The sequence below is a fragment of the Ochotona princeps genome, chromosome 18, assembly GCF_030435755.1.
Source record: "Ochotona princeps isolate mOchPri1 chromosome 18, mOchPri1.hap1, whole genome shotgun sequence".
NCBI classification, from domain to species: Eukaryota; Metazoa; Chordata; class Mammalia; order Lagomorpha; family Ochotonidae; genus Ochotona; species Ochotona princeps.
Window position 1 is genome coordinate 51,225,371 of NC_080849.1, and position 23,214 is coordinate 51,248,584.

The 23,214-nt window shown below is 48.5% G+C and overlaps 1 protein-coding gene across 1 annotated transcript in view; it reads right to left on the reverse strand.

The window, feature by feature from the left end:
* Positions 1-23,214, reverse strand: part of RAB31 (RAB31, member RAS oncogene family) — a 132,473-nt gene that overhangs the window by 47,452 nt on the left and 61,807 nt on the right. The window contains exons 2-3 of the mRNA XM_058676788.1: positions 21,538-21,617; positions 14,930-15,011 (exon numbers count right to left, since the gene is read on the reverse strand). Of these exons, the coding sequence (XP_058532771.1) occupies positions 14,930-15,011; positions 21,538-21,617 (162 nt within the window). The remainder of the gene's footprint in view (positions 1-14,929; positions 15,012-21,537; positions 21,618-23,214) is intronic.

Genomic DNA, 23,214 nt, shown 5'->3' on the forward strand with positions numbered 1-23,214 from the left:
TAAAATCTGACCTTGAAAGGTTACCACCTGAAACTGAGCACAACAGATGTGGACTGCAAGCCCCTACCTTCCCCACTCCGCAGCGGAACAGCTCAAAGGCCAAATTCAAGAGTGCAGAGAATGAGCCGTTGAACTTGACTGGACAATAAGATGCTGGACTCTATGTTTGGTATATGCTTGCAATGGGGGAATCTCAACTGAACTTGAGCTATGGTTATGCAACAAGGTGGAGGAATCCACCATGGTGGGAGAGATGGGGAGGGGTGGGGAGAACCCAAGTATCTATGTAACTGTGTCACATAATACAATGTAATTAATGAAGTTAAATAAATAATTAAAAAAAAAAAAGAGTGCAGAGAATGGCCAGGGGATTGTGAACAACAAATTCTGTCTCCCCCAGAAGTAGCTGTCCGTCTTCTTAATGCATGTGACACTTGGGGAGTGAACCAGCAGACAGAAGGTCTTTGTCTCTCCTTCTCTCTGTAAATCTGTCTTTCCAATAAAAATAAATATATCTTAAAAAAGGAAAAATAATAAACAGTGCATGAGGCAATGGTGTAATGTGCCATCTTCCCAGGATACTGGATCACACTCGTGCAAGACAAGATAGATCACCGCCAGCCTAACACCAAGTATGCTTGAACAAGGTCTCCTGGCCACACAGTCTGAGACGCACCCCAGTAATACTGCTCCCCAGATGTCCACAGAGCATTCGCAGCCCAGTGGAGACTCTGAAAACACTGCCTCAGAGAAACCTCTTTGGATTTTAACTCAGCTTCCCCGACCAGTTCCTTTTTCAACTAGTACTGGTTAACATCTAGGGATGGGATGATCAAGACACATCTGAGGGGTTAGGACGAGGAGACCTTAACTCAGAGACAGTCTTGGGGCTTTTCCTGTTGCTCAGTGGGAGTTGAGGGAGTTTGCAGCCGAGGACAACATGCAAGGCCAAGGTAAACCGGAACCTGGGGAGACCCACTTGCCTGGCCTGCTCTGTGCCGTGTGCCTGTAGCCCACCTCCCTCCCTTCCCAGACCACTCTATCCTGAAAGCCAGGATGAAAGCAAAAAGGAGTCCACAGGCCTTTTTGGAAGCAGAGTTTAAGCACAGGTCTTTGTCACCAGAGAACATGGACTTGGGTCACCTTCCCCTGGAGCCGCAGGCACCTGTAACCATCAGGAAACTGCCCTGAGATCCCGGGCGTACACACCAAGAGCTTAGCAGACTTCTCTACCATCATTTCTCCTTGCCTTCCAGTGGTCGCACAGCCCCCGTTCCTTCTCCACAGTCAATAGCAGGTTGCTATACAGAATTTTTTTGTCATTCTCTCATCTATCAGCACCACTGGCCTACAGCATCGCCCATTCTCCAAGCTGTCTTCTTCAGGACACAGAGGCAGGGCTTTCTGAACCCTGAAGCATAGTTTCTTTCCTTTTTTTTTTTTTCCATGATATTTTTTTTTATTGGAAAGTCAGATATACAGAGAGGGAGACAGAAAGAAAGATCTTCCATCTGATGATTCACTCCCTAAGCGGCTGCAATGGCTGGAGCTGAGCCGATTCGAAGCCAGGAGCTATGAACTTCTTCCGGGGCTCCCACACGGGTGCAGTTTCTTTCTATGGGCCATCCTTGACTGCTTTCCCAGGCCACAAGCAGGGAGCTGGGCACAAACCAGTGCCTTATGGGATGCCAGCGTGTGCAAGGCGAGGATTTAGCCGCTAGGCTGTAGCACCAGGCCCTGAAACGTAGTTTCTCAGACCTCAAATCAAAGCCTTTTACAGGTTCGGAGTTTGAACTGACCGACCACACACACACACACACACAGCAACAGCAGCAGCAGCACAGTGGAGAAAATTCCATCCCAGGACTCTCCGAATCCTTCAGACCACCCAGGTTTGCGGCATCATAAATTCCACGGCAGCCAAGATTCTGTAAGTCAGCCGTAGTAAACACAGGAGTTTCCCAAAAGAGCACGGCTCCAGCCAGGCTCTGCCTTCCTTGGATGAAAACGACCCCAGCCAGGACGCTCCAGCCTCCTGGAACTTGCTGGATGGGTTTTGTAGAATGATTTTCAGAGAATGCACCGTCCCTGGTGATACCTCGGAGGCTGCCTAGGAGCCAAGGCTGATCTGCAACCAGACTGGGAACCGCCTCAGATGGCGGCACAAAGCAGACACTCTCACGGGCCAGGGACAGTCAGGGGCAGAGGCCCGGGACAGTTAGGGGCAGAGGCCCAAGAGAGCCAGTGCTTCCCCTGGAGTCAAACAAAGAGGGTGGAAGAAAATTCCTCACATTCCCAACATTCTCAGCTGGCAAAAGCTGAATGGAAAAACACATTACTGTACTGAATGTTCTCTAGGCCATTCAGAAGAAAGCTTCCGACTTCTCCATTGAGGCCTGCTCTCCACAGAGAGGCAGGAGGCTAGTTAACATGCATGGGAGGCGGAGCAGGAGCAGGGCTGGGCGATCCGATCTGATCTGAACATTACCCATGGTACACAGGTATGCAAATAGGACACTGCATCCCTGCATATGCGCCATTCCTACGGGTTAGATAAAAATAAAGACAATTTTTAATAAAGTAAAAGGGCCGTGAGATAATGTATCAAGCTACTAACAAGTTATTTCTGAACAACAGGGTACAGGCAAATCAACACTTACTGGACACTTTCTGAATGACTTTTTAAACTGTTTTAACGTTGGGGATGGTGTGATGGCTCAACACTAAACCTTCAGTTTACAAGCGCTGGCATCCCATACAAGCGCTGGCATCCCATACATGCGCTGGTATCCCATGCAAGCGCTGGTTTGTGTCCTGGCTGCTCTGTTTCCAGCCGAGCTACTACTAGTGGCCTGGGAAAGCAGTAGCCGATGGCCCAAAGCCTTGGGACCTTGTATCCATGTGGGAGACCCAGAGGAAGCTTCCGGTTCCTGGGGTTGGATTGGCTCAGCTTCAGCTGCTGCAGCTAACTGGGGAGTAAATTACCAGATAGAAGAGCTTCACCTCTGTGTCTTTCAACCTGTCAATCTGCCTTTCCAACAAAAATAAAGAAATCTTTTTTAACATGATGCGCTAGCACAGCATGTCACTCCACCTCCTTCTCTTGCTTCTTCCTCAGCCCTTAGGGACCCAAACAGGCAGATGCTGGGGTAAAAGGGTGACCTGACGATCTTGGACTCCTCTTGGACAAGATGGGACGCTAACTTGGAAGGGCAGAAGATGCCTGAACGTGACTCCAAACATCATTCCTCAAGGAAGATGTTGTGGGAGAGGGCTCATCATTTACAAGACAATGTATTGAACTGAAAGACTCCTATCCCTAGAACAATCTAAAACCAGAAGTCAAGGATCTTGTAATATCACAGAAATGCAGTTTCCCCACCCACAGATTTAAGGACAGTGAGCTCCGTTCACATTCCAGTGGGTTGGCAACTCATGGAATTTCCTGAAATTCCCCCAGCGATGCCCCAACCCATTCCCAGGACTCTCTCTGGGCATCATACAGTCACTGCTCTTTGCTTTTGGAGAAAATGCTACCATGTGGGTCACTTACAACCAGAGAAGGTTAGATGTCCCCCAGCGTCCTAGTTAAGTTCCGGTGGTTCCGGTCCATATGACAACAGCAGGTGCTGCTCAGGATGGGGTCCCCACAGACTGCGGTGGCAGGACAGCAGCCCAACAGGAGCCAGGACAAGCTGGTGGCTCCCAGGGCTGCTGAGCCAACCTGAAAGCTGCCTGGCTGTGCAGCACTGGAGAGGCCTCTGAAGAACCCAGAACCACACCCATGCACCTGCTGACAGAGGTGCCCTCACCCCTACACGCCCAGCACCCCAGACTGTTCCTTGTGCCCACCAGCCCCCACCTTTAGGGCTACAGGGGCCGCTACCTCTGTCCTTCTTCCTTTCCTATCCTCCCTCAGCAATTCACCTTTCCTTGGCTGCCTGTCCTGAAGTTTCCATGAGGGCATTTAGACAAGTTCACTGACTTCTAAGCTAACACGCCACAAACGCAAGAGTCCTGTTTTTAACTGCTGCATTATGGTATTTCTTTGTACAAGGAATCAAACGCTTGCATCTTTTGTTTTTTAACTTTTTACTTAAGAAAGTTTCAAATACCCATAATGATATTTTAAAAATTTGTCCAAGTGGAATTAAAAAGGTCAGTATGGGGCCCAGTGCAGCGAGCCAGTAGCTAAGTCCTTACTGGGATCCCATATAGGCACCACTTCGTGTCCTGGATGCTCCAATGCCCTTCCAGTTCCCTGCCTGTGGCCTGGAAAAGCAGTAGAGGATGACCCAGACCCTTGGGACCCTGCACCCAAGTGGGAGACCCAGAAGAAGCTCTTGGTTCCTGGCTTTGAATTGGCTCTGGCCGTTACAGCCACTTGGAGAATGGACCAGCGGATGGGAGACCTTTCTGTTTCTCCTTCTTTCTATAAGTATGCCTTTCCAATAAACATACATAACTCTTTTTTTTTAAAGGACATTTTAGTGCAAAAATTTGAAAAATCTTTGCATAGCTTTTTTCATACATGCATTTTCCATGAAATGTATGAGGACCCCTTGCATGGCAAGAGCCTGGATTTTTTGGCACCATAACAAACTTATCTTTTACTTCCCTTTGTGACAAACTGTGCCCTTCCATAACCTTTCCCTGGAGCTTCTGGTCTACCCCTCCTCACCCTCGCACCTCACCCTTTGCCACCGGAGTCTTGTGAAGCAAATATCCGACATAATCTTACCTCAACTGCACAGCAGACAGATGTGCCTACGAGTGCGTGCCTCGTCATGTCTCTGTTCAAAATCCTTCTAACATCCTAGATAGAAAAATGCAAGCTTCCCACTCCAAGGCCTAAGGCCCTGGTCGTTTCTGGGGCCTGTCTCCTGCTGTGGTCTCCAGTGAGCCTCAAGGCCTCCCCAGACACCGCCCCCCGCCCACTCCCCGCCCCCCGGGGACACAGGACTTCACTCATCCCTGTTCTCAGCTGCCGCCCCCCTCCCAACACCGCAGAGACTCAACAACTATCCAGTGTCTAACACAACCCACAACCCTGTGAAAGAGGGCAGAGTCGCCGGAATGACTACACGAGTAGCCTCAAGACACAACAACTGTTCACTGGAAACAGAGCAAAATCCCATGGTTTTCCCACTCTCACATGACCTCTTCTGAGATGTAACCCAGCTTAAATTGCTGGAATTAATGTACGAGTTTACAATGAGCACTTCCAATAATTCAGCAATGTCTACTGCGTGCTTGGTAACCTGCAGTTCTAATGAGTGGGGAAACCAGTGTGTGGAGTGCAGAACAACGGTCCTAGATGCTGGGGTGATTGTCTGGGAGGGTCAGGGGAGCTCAGCACAGTCACAAGGGTCCTTATCAGTGAAGGAGGGAAGCAGGTGCATGAGCGAGAGACCCAGGGATGCTACTCCGCTGGCTTGGACGACCAAGGAGTCTACAAGTCAAGGAATGCTAGTAGCTTCTGAAGAAGGCCAAGAGCACGGATCCATGGATCATCCCCAGGGACGGTCGCTTGAATTCTCAGCCCACGGAGAGCCATTTCGGACTTCCGGCCACCGATCAAAGCTGCAATAGAGCCAAGCTGTGTTGTCTGACATCTGTGGGTTTGTGGTACTTACAGCAGCAATAGGAAGCAGAGAGGGTGGAGAGTAGACGAGGGCCCTGCCCTTCACAGCTGTACCTCTCCCTGGGGCACAGGCTGGAGTTGGGCTGGCCGGCCAGGGCACCTCTGGCTCTGCACTCTGCCACCAGGAGCCTGTTTCCCCCGACAGCACCTCGGAACTCAGTTCTCCAGCTACTAAACGAACCCCAGCTTCCTCGCTTGCTAATCGAGGACGGCATCTAGAGGTGCTTTCTCCCAGGTCTGAACCACAACAGCGGGCGAGGGGGAAAGGACCAGGAGGAGAGAACGCCCGAAGTAAGAACCAGATTCCAGCAAGGGCACAGCCCTGCCGTTCCTCGGTTTCAGAAGATACTAGAATCTTTGGCCACATTCTCTGCCAAAACAGGAAGGTGGCCTCAACCCGAAAGGCAAACGCTGGCCCTCTGCAAAGAGAACTCCCTAAGGCAAGATCCACGCCACCACCTCCAGTGGGCTCACCACGGGGCTTCCGGAACAGACCTTTCCAAGGACGCAGCAGCACACAGGACAGGGGACATCCACTGTAGAGCAGAGAGAGGCAGGGGTCTTCCGGCAGGACACAGAACAGAGCCCGCAAGAAGCAGGGGGGCAGGCCTGGTCCATGTGGCAGCAAGGAATCGGCAAATCCTACCAGAGGCTGGGCCTGTCCCGCCTCCTGGCCTCGGTCTCCCCACCTCCCTGTCAGTTCCCCTCACTGTCTGCCCTGCCCTCTGCATGACTGAGCGCAGACGTGTGAGTATGCTGCCCCCAGGAAGCCACAGCACTGGGCAAGTGCCCTTCCTCCTCCTCTGCTGCCCCATGGCTTCGGACACCAGAGGGGGCATAAGCCCAGCTCGACCCGTCCTCCCAGCACAGCAATCCTGGGAGCCCCGTGGTCAGCAGCTCTGCGCGCCTGGCCACCCCTCCCTCCAGTGCCCAGTCTTGCCCTTGCAGGGCCACGCTAAACAGCACCTCTTGGGTCACACTCTTAGTCACAGACGATTCCTGGAACTTTAATAAAGAGGGCAGGGCATAAAGGTGACTTTTCACTTTCCACCGCATAACCCTGTCTCGTGGCCACATCCCTTTACTCAACTGTCCCTTTCTAGAAGGCTCCTAGGGGAAAGATGGGGGTGGGGCGGCACTTCCCCATGAGGCTCTCATTTTGCAGTAATGGAAAGTGTGCTCTTTTCTGGGACGTGGAGTAGGCGGGGAGCAAAAATGCAGATTTATGCTGTTCCCTCTCTCACCCAAGGGGAATTCCTCAGAAAAAGAGCCGTCCCCGGTGGACAGTGGTGGAAAGTGCAGTCTCCCTGCGCCCAAGGCTTGGAGTGGGATGCTGGGGTGCCTGGAGCTGAGCCTGGACTTCCTGTGCTGCAGTCCAAGCAGGGGAGGGGCCCAAAGCGGCTCACCTTGAACCTCTAAGAGGCCCCATTGTTCAATGCAAAGGTCAACTTTTCCTCTGACTTCAGCAACCGCCAGTGACTAGTGAGTGAGCCACTGTGTTGACTCTGGGGCCCTGAAGAAAGAAGCAAGGTGAAAGACTGGTGCTTTTCCTGTTTGGAGAACTTGAATGTGACCTCCGATACGTGCTGTGTGCACTTTGCATACCTCAGGGACACTCAGTCGGGCATGGTGCTCCCAAGGAACTGACAGCCAGGCAGCTGCCTGTGACCTGAACCCCAGCGGGGCGGGGCAGCGGGGCGGAGCAGCAAGGCGGAGCAGCAAGGGGTGCCCAGACATCCTGAACTCATTCACTATGCCCCTGCAGCCCCCAAGCATGCCAGCCAGGGTTTACGGGAACCTCTGGCCAGGAGGAATAAAGGCAAGATGAAGCAGAAAACTTGGCTCAGATCTACAAGCTTCTAACATGGCTTCGTGCAGTTCTCTGGAATCCCTGTAATGCCTCACAATTCGAAGGTCACAGCGCCCTCTCACCAGGAAAAGGGTGTGAGCTTTGAAACTGGGAATTATGATCTTTGTCTTTTAAGATATTTTGGCCATTCTAGGGCTCCTGCGTTTCCATGCAACATTTCAGGATCAGCTTTTTGGTGAACTTCTACCAAAAATAATCAGCTGGGATCTGGAGACCAATTGCGTTACACCTGTAAAGGAATTAGGGGTTCCCCTCTGTTTGAAACATTTCTGTCGTAAGCGATAAGCTGTGATGTGTCACTGAGTGAGCGAGTTTCAGGGTACTTCAGCATTAGCCTCAGTATTAGATATTAATAAGGCCTGACTGTAAGTTAGACGTATTGCTGGCGAACCACTGACTCATTTGGAAAATGCTGTCTTGAAGACAGATTCCTTCTTGTAAGAAACATAATTTAGCCAAAGACACATTTCAAAGCTAGTGATGTTTTGTCAGCTAATAAGTAGTAACTTCACAAGCTAAACATTCAGAAAGAGTCTTGATTTATAATTTTCTTTCTTTAGGGATCAATCATGCACTTTCAGCCCACGGGCAATCTCTGCAAAGATAAGATAGCTGGTAATTTACTTTTAAAGATTTATTTTTATTGGAAAGTTAGGTATACAAAAAGGAGGAGAAACAGAGAGGAAGATCTTTCGTCTAAAAACTCCCCAAGTGACCACAACGGACGAAGCTGTGCCAATCCGAAGCCAGGAGCTTCCTCCGAGTCTCCCACGTGGGTGCAGGAACCCAAGACTTCGGTCCCTCCTTGACTGCTTTCCCAGGCCACAAGCAGGGAGCTGGATGGGAAGCAGGGCCGCCGGGATTGGAACTGGTGCCCATGTGGGATCCCAGCGCTTGCAAGGTGAGGACTTTAGCCACTAGGCTACTATGCTGGGCCCGAAAGCTGGTAACTTTCTTATCACTTAGGACAGAAAAGTTTTAAAAAGTAGGTAACTTCAAATTCATTGACAGATTTCGTATAATCCTTGTCAAAATCTCAGTTGAATTTTTTTTTTTTTGAGGGGCAGGGATAAAAATTCACAAGCTGGGCCCGGCGTGATAGTGTAGTGGTTAAAGTCCTCACCTTGAACACACCAGGATCCCATATGGGCGCCAGTTCTAATCCCCACAGCCCTGCTTCCCATCCAGCTCCCTGCTTGTGGCCTGGGAAACCAGTCAAGGACGGCCCAAAGCTTTGGGACCCTGCGCCCACATGGGAGACCTGGAGGAGTTCCTTGCTCCTGGCTTCAGATTGGCTCAGTTCCAGCTGTTGCGGCTCACTTGGGGAATGAACCATCGGACGGAAGATCTTCCTCTCTGTCTCTCCTCCTCTCTGTATATTCACCTTTCCAATAAAAATAAATAAATCTTTTTTTTTTTTAAAGAAGAAAGTTCATATATTGCAGGTGGCAATATAAATCTGTAGTGTCACTTTGGAGAACCACTTTGTTACGATTACAAATCCTACTCTTACCGTACAACCCAGCAATTCTACTCTTAGATCAAAAAGAGCTCCGTCCATGTAAGGACAGACACAAAAAGTGGAAATAACCCAAAATCTCCATCAACTTGTAAATGAATGGGCAAAATAAGATATACCCACACATGGAATACCGGTTAACTACTACAAGAAGTCCTGGTCCATGAATCCTGATAATACCAAACTAAGTAAGAAAAGATGGTCACTAAGTGACAGGTTGTAGATTCTCTCTGTATAAAATGTCCAGAGACACAAGCAGCCAGGCCCTGGACATTCTGTGGGACTTAAAAGGGTTCTAAAGTTAATTGTGGTGTGGGAGACCTCCACAGAGCTCTCGGCTCCTGGCTGCAGCCCGGACCAGCCTGAACCATTGTGCATAGCTGAAGAGTGACCCAGAGGGTTCATTCTCTCTCTCTATCTGCCTCTTCCTGTCTCTGTAACTTTGTGTTTTTTTTAAACAAATGACTCTTTACAATACATAAAAACATAAATTGTGATGGTGGTTGCACAAGTCTGAGTACATCAGTCCCCAAGAGTGTATCCTGTGGCATTTAGGCTGGACCTCAGAAAAGCTGTTTACAAAGTAAGAAGAGGCTGGTAAGACCCCACGTGCTGACAGTCCCGAAGACAAATGCATAGAGGAGCTTGCTATGGGTGAGCTGCTTTCTCAGCATCCTAACTCCAGGGCGGATTACCCAGAAGGCACAGCTGTGTGCAAGGGAAAGCAGAGAAACAGGACCAAGAGAACACACAGCCGGAAGCTGGGGCCGAGTCAGCCACTGGTGCGGGGGGGCACCGGGGAGTCCCAGACCAAGGAAAAGGTAGAGAATTCCGCAACCACAGCTTCCCTGCCCTGGGCTTCCTCACCCAGCCATTTCCCACCACTGGGTCAGGAATCCATCATAGGCAACAAGAAGTGAGAAACACACCACCAAAGTTCACGGGCATCCAAAGTTCAACATCATCTCTCAAGCTTCCGGTTTGCTAATAGGAAGCTCCTGTGGGATGGGATTTCATGGACAGTGTGAAAGGGAAGAGTGTGGAGAAAGTTTTAGCTTCGAAGACGTGGGTCCAGCAAAGACGCTGAAACAGGCCGAGCCGACAGGCGCCTCAGCAGAGTGAATGGTTAGCACCGTGTCTCCCAGCCTCCCTGACCGAAGTCCTGCTGATGTCCACGGCACCTTTCAATCCCTTCTGCTGGAGGCCACCACAGTGTCCTTCTCCATCTCGTGACTTGTCTTGGTCCCTGGCATGTCAGCAGTATTGCTCCATGCTTACTGCAACCTGAGGTCTTCCCTGGCCACTTGTCCTGCACGTCTCAACTCCCAGGCAGTGGCCCCAGAGGGGACAAACAGCGGAGCCCTCAAGCCAGTCATGCACCCATAGCTTGAGGGAGAGCCCCCTCAGCAAGGGAGTTCCTGTATTATATTTGCAACTTTTCTCTTAGTATGAGGGTATTTCAAAAATCTCACAGAAAATGAGTATTTTGAATTAAAAAACGAGATATGGACTTCGAAACTTTGGTACTAAAATAAACTTCATTCCATTTTCCATAAACTTTTGGAAATAGCCTTGAAATAAATAAAAAGATAAAAATACTCGCAAAGAGAGAGCCATTAACAATGTCATTTTGATTCTACATTTCTAAGATTCGCCTTAGAATTTTGTAACAACTCGGTGGACAACTGCTAACATGTTTCCAAGTTCACTTCCCGTGCGAATGTCATAAACGTATACATAAACACTGTTTTCTTGAAAACAGGGATGTTACTATCATTTAATATGAGATTCAATTCAATAATCCTGAGAAAAGAAGGGTATATTAATATACAGATGATATAATTCAGTGAAGACCATATTTATAATTATAGAATAAGTAATATAACATCCACACTTTCTTTGCTTCCTATACATTTACTTTCACACATGAAAGCGAAAATGTGGTATCTCTCTGTCCGGCTTATGTAACCTGACATAATAATCTTTAGTTCATCCATGCTGTTCCGAATGTCAGGATTCCATGATTTTTCCTTTTACAGCTGAGTCATATTCCATAGTACATATAAATCTACCTGATTTTCTTTATCCAATCCCAAGTCAATGGACACGCAGGGTGATCCCTTAGCTTTTCTATCATGAATTGGGTTGCATTAACCATGGGCGTGCAGATAGCTCATTCAAACATTGACTTCTCAAGGTTACATTGGATCAAATTAGCACACCCAGTCTACTGTCAAGTTATTCAACTTGTTCCTATCATTTCTTTGATGTTTAGTGTTTTATTCAAACTTTATGAATACCAAAAGGGATCACAGGAATAAATTCTGGCGCTTGCTATGCAATTCTTCATAATGTAGACTTGGGGAAAAGGAAATACTTACACTGTAACAGAATACTTGACAAATCTCAAGGGAACGGGCTTAAGAGATACATTTTTGGTGGAAATAATTTTGAAATCCATCTATATGAGGGTTCTTCAAAGAGTTCATGGAAAATACACCTGTGCATAGACGTCAAAAGTGTTTGTACTAAAATAATCTTTTAATTTCATTTTGCATGAACTTTTGGAAGTATCTTCATGTAGATGAGACATTTTTAATAGCACTATCACCCCCCAGCTTAAGAAGAAAAATAACAAAGAAAATTCCAAGGAAACTCAGAAAGACTCTGGGCACAATTCAAGTGCTAACTCACCATCACAAACCCTGGCGGACGGGCTGGAGAGGGTGGAGTGGCCAGCACACTTCCTTTCGCTCTCCCAGGGACCAATCTCAAGTGTGTCTCCTCCTTACATCCGGCCCAAGGTGTCTGCCAACTCCCTGATCTGTTCTCTTCACACCCTGGTGCAGAGCACGAACCATCCCAAGGGGTCAAGGTCAAAACCTCGCAAAGCCTACCCCGACTGCTCAACAGGGCAGCCGGCTCTGCCCTCTCCCTTGTGATACACAAATCCTCAAGCCGGATTCAACAGTTGGTTCAAGAATGGCTTCAGCCTTGAAGACTCTTTTTATAGGGCCAATTTAAACATCACCACATCCACTGAAAAATCAGACAGCACACCCATAATACAGGGCTGAACCACAGAAAAGCAAAATTCTACACATCAAAGAATAAATGAAAATGAGCCTTTTCTATCTTCCAGTGGGAAAAGTAATTTCTCAAGAGTGCAAATTTGTGCCACAAACCTAAGACAGAATTAGTACTGGACGGTAAGTAGGGCATTAAGTGGAGTGCCGTGTACGGTGGGCAGAACTCGGTACAATCACTCCACAGACAAAGGCATACGGAGTCCTTAACACACACAAAGCCCTGAGCGTATCTCCCTTGCAGGACACAGGGCTCTATGTCTTTACACTGTCACAGCAGCAGCCTAAAGAGATTGTTTCAAAATGTCAACAGCTCTGAGAACAGCGGATTTCTACAAAGAAGAGGAGGGAAGAGTAAAAGTTGCAGGAATCCAACAATTAATGAGACAGAACAACCAACCACAGGCGTGAACAACAGCAAGGGACTTATTTTTAGCTCAAACACGAGGCCACATCTTTACAAGCACAATTAAAGCCAGCAACAAGCTGCCAGAAACAATTGCACGGCCGTCATCCCTGGAGAGATGTGAGATTTCCCGGAGGGACAGCGCAGGCAAGGGCAGCTGGGGAGAGCCCCCTCGGGCCCTGCCAGGGGACCACACAGGCCAGGTTGATTCCGCCCTGTCCACAAATCCAGATTCTAAAACCAAAACCTTCACCAGGTGCTGCAGCCACCCAACCCTGTTACCCAGCACTTCCCCAGAGCATAATGGCGAGTGCCACTTCTGCAAGAGTCACACCTTGGACCATTTACATACTACTGCTATGAGATATTCTAGATCCACACAGTCACAGATAACCACAATCTCTAACACGCAAAATGTCAGGAGAGGCAATTACAACAGCTAGCGGCCCAGTCATCTGAAACTCTGCCATTGCTATTTACCCTTGCGATGGTAAATGGGCCAAACTCCCAGAGTCATTTTAGCAGAGAACTGAATCCCATCCCAGACGGTTAGCCGCTGGAATATTCTATTAGGACAGGTATGCAAAAGTTAGCCACTCAGCAACACCCAGCACTCTCTCCATGCAGTGTCCCCGCCACAGAGTCAAATCAAAACACCCTTACAAAAGTGCCTGTTGCCTTTGGTATAAAATCTCAATATGCACAAATATCGAAGAGGGATCAGCCCCAGGATTACCTCCAACCTTACAACTTCTGTGTGATTTTCCTACCAGAACTAAACGCTTAAGTCCAGGATGCAGGCCGTCGGGCTCACATTTCAGCCAAATAGCTGTGAGCCTCTCCTGGGCCTCAACTGATCTCTCCTGTAAATGGGGACAATACCAATCCCCACCTCATGGAGCGCGGAGAGGTTACCCGCAAGGCCACGAGCCAGCAGGAGGCAGGAGCACTGGCAGGACCAAGCCAGCTCTGTGTAAAACTGACTTGAGCCACTGCGGCAGGTAGCAATCCAGGGGAAAAAAAAAAAAAAAAAAAAACAGAAACAAAAAGCCGGCCGCACACACGCTCACAGGTAACGCAGCAAGCTCCGGAACTGCTTTTTTCCCTGAATCTGTCGCCTCATTTCAGGAATCAGCAGGCACGGCTTGCCAACAGAGTCCACGAGGTGCCTGGAGTAGCAGCTCGTGTGTGCAACCACGTGTGTGCTAAACGGCAAAGCAGGAGACACCCTAATGAGGTGTCCGTCGCAAGACTCATCCTTAGTATTTTTTTTTTTTTATGTTTGTCAAAAATGCCTTAACACAGGAACTTCAACCTCAAAAGAGGATATGCAATACAACGAAACTTTGTAAGCTAACACTTGAGTAGCTGGGAGCAAGCAATGAAAATCACAGATGGTACCAAACTCTGGATTCTTCGTCAGAGAGACAGAAAGGCAAACGGCACTCCCACGCTAGGAGATGGTACGCAGCATGGAGGAAATAAAGCAGGAAGTGAGTGCAGGAGGGCGTGGAAGGGACCTGTTGACACGCTAAACAGTGTGGGCAGAGTGGGTGACAGTTAAGCTTGGCTCAGACGGTTCTACCTCATAATTATCAGGTCTGATAGAAGCTTTGATCACACTGAGGGCTGTTAGTTAAGACAAAGTGCTAACTGTGCCTCATTTATCCTGGCTACCCTTTCAGCTTTGATAATAAAAGCTCTAGTTGCTGTTGCACAAATACCCTGCTATATATAAAACCCGTGTTGGTACAATTCCCCTTTTTAAAAATCCAAACCCAGGAGCTTCTTAAATATGCAGTCTTCTCTGCGGGTGTGTCCAGCAAATAAAAAGATTTCAAAATAACCGGGGTGTGGCTTACTAATTCCGGAAACCCAGCACCCACGCCCTCCTTTTCCAGTAAGAGAAACAGGATTCCCTCGGGAAAGGACACCTAACCTGACTTCCAGTCAAAGTGAGTCCAGCAGGTCCCAACAGAATCCACCTCCAGAAGTAAGTGCATTACCTGCACGCACCACTAGAGGCACCAAATCTCTCAGAATCGCATCCCAACCACAGGCTCCTCTGGGTGGATCTGCTAAGATGCTCATGAGGCCACGTCTGCCGCAAGTGGGGAAAGGAGAGCGGATGGCTCCACCAACAAACAAAACCAATCAAGAATGTAACTGCATTGGCACTGAACAGAAATGGGGTAAAGGTAGATGGGCACCTTTGACAAGGCATTTGGGAGCCTTGAACTCCTAGATGCTCTCAAGCAGCCGACATGTACATTTCCTTTGGCTTAAACCATCTCCAACTGCGTGTCTGGCACTCACGCCCAAGGATGTCTTGCCTAACCCAAGGACAGCTTCAGAAGCTATGCTCTGTGCTTCCCCTGGGAGGCCACCAACAGCGTCCACTCACCCGCTCCTGACCAGCAGTGTCCCAGATGAGGAATTTGTGAAGTTCATTTCCACAAGGCACGGTTTTGGTCATGAAAGACGCCCTGAAAAAGAGAGTTCACATCTCCCGTTACTAGTTACTCCCCACACTCCTCGGAGATTGACAAGTCACACACGTTAACATTACATCCCATAAAGATGGCGACAGCCCTGGTCCTCAGGAACGCTTGACAGGAGTCAGGGGCTGAGAGCTAGCCAAAAGAAAACATTCTGTCTTTGCTGTTAGTCCAACTGGAGAAGACTAACAAAACAAAACAAAGACCATGCCCAGAGGGAATGGGCCTAAAACCAGTTTTAACGGATCCAAAATAATACTTTGCACATGTTAGGAAAGAATGCAATCCCAGATGTTAAAAATTTATTATGACAGCAATTAAGAGTGACAATAGCCGCTGGTAATCAGACATGCTACGGCTTTGATCTTGAAATGGCACAAAAAGAAGGTGACCTTGCACATATGAATTCAACACTAGACATAACTCACAGAATCCTTCCAACACCTCTCCTACTTGCATAGGCAGGGATAAAGAGGAACAAAAAACTGACGCCTTCCCTCCAGAAAACAAAGCGTCTTACAATCTCCGTAGATCATAAAACACCTGCTATGGTCTTTTTTGCCATGTTTTCTTTTCATAAGCTTTTCCTTTGGTGGGAAAATCTTTAACAGCCTTGATTGTTTGTTTGTTTTTTTTTTTCTGGGAGATGGACTTTCTCATTCAGTACAAGCATCAGCAGTGGTAGGGCAACCTGACATCCTACAACAGAAGCCTCCTGAGCTATGGAAATATAGGTCTACACATACAAGGACCAGTGGGTGCGGCAGCCTGGCCAGCAGTGCCTGTTGTGGTTTGTCTGTCCACTGGGTTCATCAGCTGGGGGCTTAGTCCGCAGCACAGCAGCCTTCAGGGATGGCAGAACCTCTAAGAGTTGGAGCTTAGTGGGAGATGGTTAGGTCACGAGGGTCCTGCCCTTGGAAGGGATGACTGTGGTTCCTCTGGGACCACCCTCCCCCCGCTGCACTGTCAACTCCAGGAAAGTGGATTAATTACAAAAGAGCAAAGATGACCGCTTGCACTCTTTGACTTCCAGTCTCATCACGTGACCTCTTCCAAACCCACAACCGCCACCGTTGACACTGTCTGTCAAGAAGCCTCCACCGAGGGAAGAATGAATGGGGTCACCCGATTTTGGACGTGAGTCTCCAAAACTCTTGAGTTCCAACATTCATCCCCCGGCCTTGTGTCTTTGTTACAGCCATAGATTTCATCCCACCTCCAATACGAATTTCATCTTGTGGAAACAATCAGACACGTGCAGAATCTATAAGACAACTGGCTTAAAGGTTTCAAATAAGGCAAACAACCCAAAAGGCAAGGAGATTCTTCTAGAATCCAGATTGAAAGGAAATACATCAAACAACAAATGCCAACGATGAGCCAAGACTGGATCCTGGATGGAGTCACAGGCAGCTTTCAAACCACTTTTAAGGACAAGTAAAGAACTTTAACTTTGGACTCTTTGAGAAGTCATCATGAGATTCAACTGATTTTCGAAGTATAAGCAAGGTGCCCTGTTTATATTCATACTCTTGGAGGACCCACGGTCAGGATGCATCCTTTCCCACAGCCCAGGCCCACCCAGTCCAGGTCACAGCTGTATCCGGGTCACACCCAGCACTCAATGCAAGAACATAACTTCTCAGAAACAGAGAAACACAGAGCCCCAGCAGCAAAGTGCAAGTCCTTGTCGTCCCTCACTGGCACACACGCACACACACACACACACACACACACACCCCAGAGGCTAGCAGGCAGTTCTAATCATTCACTTACAGTTGTCAGAAACACAAATTCTGGGTGCTTTTCCAAGTGATATGATCAAATATCCTCAAATCGTATATTTTCCTTTATTTCTTCTTTTTTTAAAGATTTATTTATTTTTTTATTACAAAGTCAGATATACAAAGAGGAGGAGAGACAGAGAGGAAGATATTCTGTCCACTAATTCACTCCCCAAGTGAGCACAATGGCCGATGCTATGCTGATCCGAAACCAGGAGCCAGGAACTTCTTCCGGGTCTCCCACGCGGGTGCAGAGTTCCAAGGCTTTGGGCCGTCCTCGACTGCTTTCCCAGGCCACAAGCAGGGAGCTGGATGGGAAGTGGAGCTGCCGGGACTAGAACCAGTGCCCATATGGGATCCTGGCGCATTTAAGGCGAGGATTTTAGCCGCTAGGCCACGCTGCCGGGCCCCCTTTATTTCTTTAAAAAGGCTTAAAATATACACTTAAGACTTCTGGCAAGAACAAATATAATTTCAAAAATGAAAAAAAATTTAAATTTTTCCTCATTATCAAAACATTATTTGTCCTCCACACACAAAGCTGAGAGATGAAAATAAAGAGGGAAATAAAAATAAATGACCCTTTCACCCGCTAGCCATGGTCACTGCCAATATGTTAGTACAAATCCCTCACAATTTAAAAAATACACTAATTTTTTTTTAAATTGAAAGTTAGTGCAACAGAGAGAGCAAGGGAGGAAAGAAGGGAGAGGGGCAGAACCAACAAGCATACAGAAAAACATCTTCCATCCACTAACGCACGCCTCAGATAACCACGGGAGCCAAGGCTGGGCCCCGCAGACACCAGAAAGCAAGAATTCAGTCTGCGTCCCCCATGTGGGTGGCAGGCACCCAATCACTGGAGCCATCACCCACTGCCTCCCAAGCTGTGCACAGGCAGGAAACTGGCCTGGAAGCGGAGCAGACCCCTGAACAGGCATGTGCGTATCTTAATCAGCAAGGCCAACACCCACCTCACTCACATTATTTTCATATAATTTTTACCCTGAAAAAAAAAAAAAAAACTCATGCTCCATAAATGCTGCTGCCCTTCCCTTCATATAACACAAACATCTCTGCATCTCTATGAATTATGAATACAGATCAATGTCATCATTTGGGGTCATATGCCATTTGTCCTAGGAATGAAGATGCCCACATCCCACCCATGGGTCACTTGGGACCCAGCTTTCAGCTTTGGCCTAGCTACTGTGGGCATCTGGGAGCAAATCTCTCTCTCTTTCTCTCTCTCTCTCCTCCCCCTCCCACGCTGCCTCTCTCTCCAGCAAATAAATTGTAAACAAAAGAGAGTGACTGGATATTATACACCCTGTGCGGGAAGGATAGTTATCCGTCTTTCACTCAGTGTTATCCTTGAACTGACATCCTGCGTCCTCAAAAGACGACGTCCTGACTTGATTCTTCAAAGTAGACAATGTTCCTCTTTCCTACAGGCCAAACATCACGGAATAGGAAAACGGGTTTGTCACCGCCCAATCCCAATCATTCACCTATTCCCAATATGAGAGAGAAGATGCACCGTCCTGTTTTATTATGCATGCTAATGTTATTCTGCATATTCAAACATATCATCCTGGTGCTTACTGATCCCTGTACTTTTCTCTCCTAAGTCTAGTTCATGACCTCTGATCACCTTCACTAATTCTGAGTATCTTATATTAACTGAATCTATCTGTTTGAAACCCAGAGTTACACAGAGAGAGGGAGAGAAAGAGCAAGATCTTTCCTACACTGGCTCATTCTCCAGATGGCCCCAGTGGCCAGCTCTGGGCCAGGATGAAGCCAGGAGCCACGAGCTTCTCCAGGTACCCATGCGGGAGGGCTCCAGGCACTTGAACCATCTTCCACTGCTCTTCCAGGCCAGTAACAGGGAACAGGATTACAAGTGGAGCAGCCGGGATGTGAACCAATACCCCTATGGGATGCCAGTATCACAGGTGGAAGCTTTACCCTGGCCTGGGGCTATTCACTACCCTATAGAAGAATGTGTACTTCCCAAATAAATAGGAACTGCTTAGACAGGACCCCTGTCTGTCTGTCTCTGATGCACTGGGAGGCTGGGCAGCAGGTTCACCCCCTCCAGCAACGGGGTACTAGAGGAATCTGGAGGGGTGGGGGACCCCGCATGCTAATCTTTGAATGATATATTTTAAATAATATTTTTGCAGTTTAACCTTTGCCCTTTAATTTTCTCCATGTAGGCATTTGAAAACTACCTAGACTCTATGGATATTTTGTTACTGTTTTAATTTGATGAAAGCCACATCTTCATTCATCTCTCAAGATACACTTGCAGGTGCTAGAATAAATAAGCTAAGTACCTTGCCCTCCTCAGCTTACAAAACAAAGGCCAGGCCTCCAAACCTCAGAGTCCGACGCTCTGAGACAGCCAAAGCAGATTCTCAAGCAGAGAAGGGAGAGAGAGCTTCCTGGGGCACCAAGGCCACCCATGTCTGGTCGAAGAGGCAAATGACACAATCCAATGGGCATAAGCACGCAAAGCCCCAGCTTTCCCATGCCTGAAATGGGGCCACGACCTGCACAGGCCTGCGGCAGTCAAGTCCCACACCGCACACCTTGAAACTGCCCCTGGATAGAAAACAGGCTGTGAGGCAAAGCTGGGCGAGCAGGGGGCCCTGGCCCCTCATACATAGACACTTTACATCACACACTCACACAGCCACACGTAACACAGACCCACACAACGACTCCTACAGATATACACAGGTCTGCAGGAGACACACTGAGCCCCCTCACACACACATCCTACATACACACACACACAACCACATGTACACACACCGACTCATACAGATACACAGAGACACACAGAGCCCCCCCACACACATCCTACACACACACAGCCACACGTAACACAGACCCACACACCGACTCCTACAGATACACAGATACACAGAGACACACAGAGTCCCCTCACATATACATCCTACACAAACACACACACATACACACAGACCCACATACCAACTCCTACAGATACAGATACACAGAGACACGCAGAGCCCCCTCACACATACATCCTACAGACACACACACACATACACAAACACACATACACACAGACCCACACACCGACTCCTACAGATACACAGATCACACATACACACACAGCCCCCTACACACACACAGCCACACATACACACAGTCCCACACACCAACTCATACAGATACACAGATACACAGAGACACACAGAGACCCCTCACACACACCCTACAGACACACATAAACACAGCCACACATACACACAGACCCACACACAGACTCATACAGAGATATGTAGAGACATACAGATATGTACACAGACCCACACAGAAACACGGAACCCCACACACCTCCCACATAGACCCACACAGGTAGTGCTTGGGTCCACACCACCTATATGGGCGACCAGATGGAGTTCCTGGCTCCTGGCTCTGGCTTGGGGCATTTGGAACCAGCCGATTCCCTCTGTCCGTGTGTGTGTGTGTGTGTCCTTCTGTTTGTGTGTGTTGCTATGCCTCCCAAAAAAGCTTTAAACAAGAACGTATCAACACCATATTAAGGTAGAAAACAGAGACTATGATTCGTATTTTCACAAATTCTGTGTTTGAGGATTTTTTTTGAGAGTGAACATTGAATGCTTGCAAGCACAAACACTAAGTTTGAATGCTGGCTCTGTCGAGGACATACTAGCCAGCCATGAACACAAGCAAGGAAGAAAGTCATGAGTGGGAATGTCTGGACAGCAAGGTAGACACGGGGAATAACTCACCATTTGTAGAAGTTATTTACACCTTCATAGACCCAGAAGATAATAGACTGAATACGTACCACAGCTGGTGCACACCCTGGGGAGGCAGGGTGGTTGCTCAAGTTACTCAGGTCCATGTCAGCCAGGCGGGAGACCCAGGCTGAGTTCCAGATTCCCGACCTTGACCTTGCCAAAGCGAGCATCTTTAGGAAGTGAACCAGAAGGTGGAATAGCTCTATTTCTCTGTCTCTGACTTTCTCTCCCTGTCTGCCTTTCAAATACAATGAAAACTAAACCATGCCTGTGATGCAGCGCCTCGTTGGCAGGCAGCTCCCCCTGGTCTCTCACACCACGCACAGCCCATGGGCTGAGGCTCTGTCTTTTTGCAGACTCTTCAGGGACCTTGACATACAGAGATGCGGTCTCTCCCTGGAGCTAAGGACAGGCATTGCTCCAAGCCCCAAGACTAGCAAAGGAAACACTTGCAAAATGGCACAACCAATGACACATCTGGGTGAAGACTTCTGGGGACGAGGAAATGAGGCAGGAAACGCCAGTGCACGCCAAAGTCAAGGTGTTGGAATTGAACAACCCACCTCCACCCAAATGCTGATACATGATGACTCCACAAAAGGGAAGTCAATCTGTCCCCACAGGCTGTCCAGACAGCCAGACCATGGGGGTCTGCCCTGGGGAGCATCTCCCACCTAGAAGTACAACCAGTACAACTGGCAGAAACTTCTCTGGAGATCAGGGAAGGGGCCTCGGGCTACAGGGAGAAATAGCCCGGCTAGGAGAACAAACCAGCTTAGGCACGACAGGCCGGGCATGCAACTTGGAAGCCCCCGGAGAGCTATGAGCCTCACTTGAGGCAGGCTCACTGACAGGGACAAAACTGCGGCCCCAGGGAGCCTGCTGAGTGCCCCCTGGGGCGGGGCCCAGCACGCAGGAACTCACCCAATGGTGGGGCTGATGTTGTGGTCAAAGTGATCCTGCACAAATCGGCACACGATGCTCGATTTCCCGACCCCGGTGTCCTAGAAAAGAAGGCAGACATGGTGATGAGGACCAGGGGTGCACACCCACCTGGTGGCAGCCTAGCAGTGTGGGGGGGGCAAGAGGCCTCCTTCTGGCAATGGGACGGCGGGCGCGGTAGGGGAGGGGTATTCCCTTCCAGTTCTTGCCAACATTTTCTGTAATAAAATTGTGCTGCTTCAACAGAACGGAAAGAAGCATAGTAACAATAGCTTTCAGAAACATGTTCCATATATATATATATATATATATATATATATATATATGCACATATCTATCTATCTATCCATGCAATTATGAGTCCAGGGGAGGACACCGTAGCTTAGCAGGTGAAGCCGCTGTTTTGGAAGCCTGCATCCCTTATCTCACTGCCCACTACAGTCCCAGCTCCTCTGTTTCTAACCCAAGTTCCCCTAATTCACCTGGGCATGCAGCAGATGACAGCTCAAGCACACGGGTCCCAGAACCTCACGTGAGAGATCTGGCCGCAGCATGGAGCTCTTGGCTTCCGCCCGGCCCATCCCTAGGTGTTGCAAGCATTTGGGGAAGAGAACTAGCAAATGGCAGATTCTCCCCAACACCCATCCCCACACCTCTCTCTTTTAGAAAATAATTAAGCTGCAACAAACATGCTCACAACATATGTACTTTTTAAAAGTTCCTTATTTACTTGAAAGGCAGAGTTATACAGAGAGATCTTTCATCCATGGGATCATTCCTGCTCAGCAGGTGGAGCCGGGCTGGTGTGAAGCCAGGAGCCGGAAGCTTATTCTGGGTCTCCCATGTGGGCTTTGGCAATCTTCCACTGCTCTCCCAGGGGTGTTAGCAGGGAGCCAGACTGGAAGCAGAGCAGCAGAGACTCAAACCTGCACCCATACAGGATGCTGCTGCCACAGGTGGTGGCTTTACCCACTATGCCACTGCGCTAGAGTTCACAACACAAGTATTTCTAAAAACTTAAGACATCTCAGGAGACGCCCAAGGAAGAAGTAGGTTGATAAGCCACATTGTGTTGGTACAAATAGATTTGACTTTGTTCAAACACTTAGCATCCAAGGAAAGCATAGTCTATTTTGCTAGGTGTCACAAACCAGATCTATGAGTGCAAATTTCATCAGGTCTCACATGCTCCCTTTAGAACTGACAGCTGGATAATCAGCTCTGGTTTTGCCTGGTTGCCTGGCCTTCTTAAACATTTCTCTGTTAAGTAGCTTCTTCATGCTGTTTAGGCATGGGTCCAGTTACACACTGGAAACGAAATATGCAAGCTGACTGCAATACATGTCTTCAGACAGTCACTCCCTTATAAGATGGTTTAAGAGGAGCCAATGTTAAGCTGATGCTTGTGACGCCAACATTCCATGCCAAGGCGCTGGTTCGAGTCCCAGTTGCTCCACTTCCAATCCAGCTCCCTACGACTGTGCTCGGAATCATGTCCTAAGCACCTGGCCCCTGCACCCACATGGGAGAGCTGGATAGAGTTTAGGTTCCTGGCGCCAACTGGGACAACTGCGGAATGAAACGGCAGATGGAAGCTCTCTCTGTCTCTCTGTATGCTTTTCACGTCAGCAAATAAACCTGTCTATATAATGGTTTGCG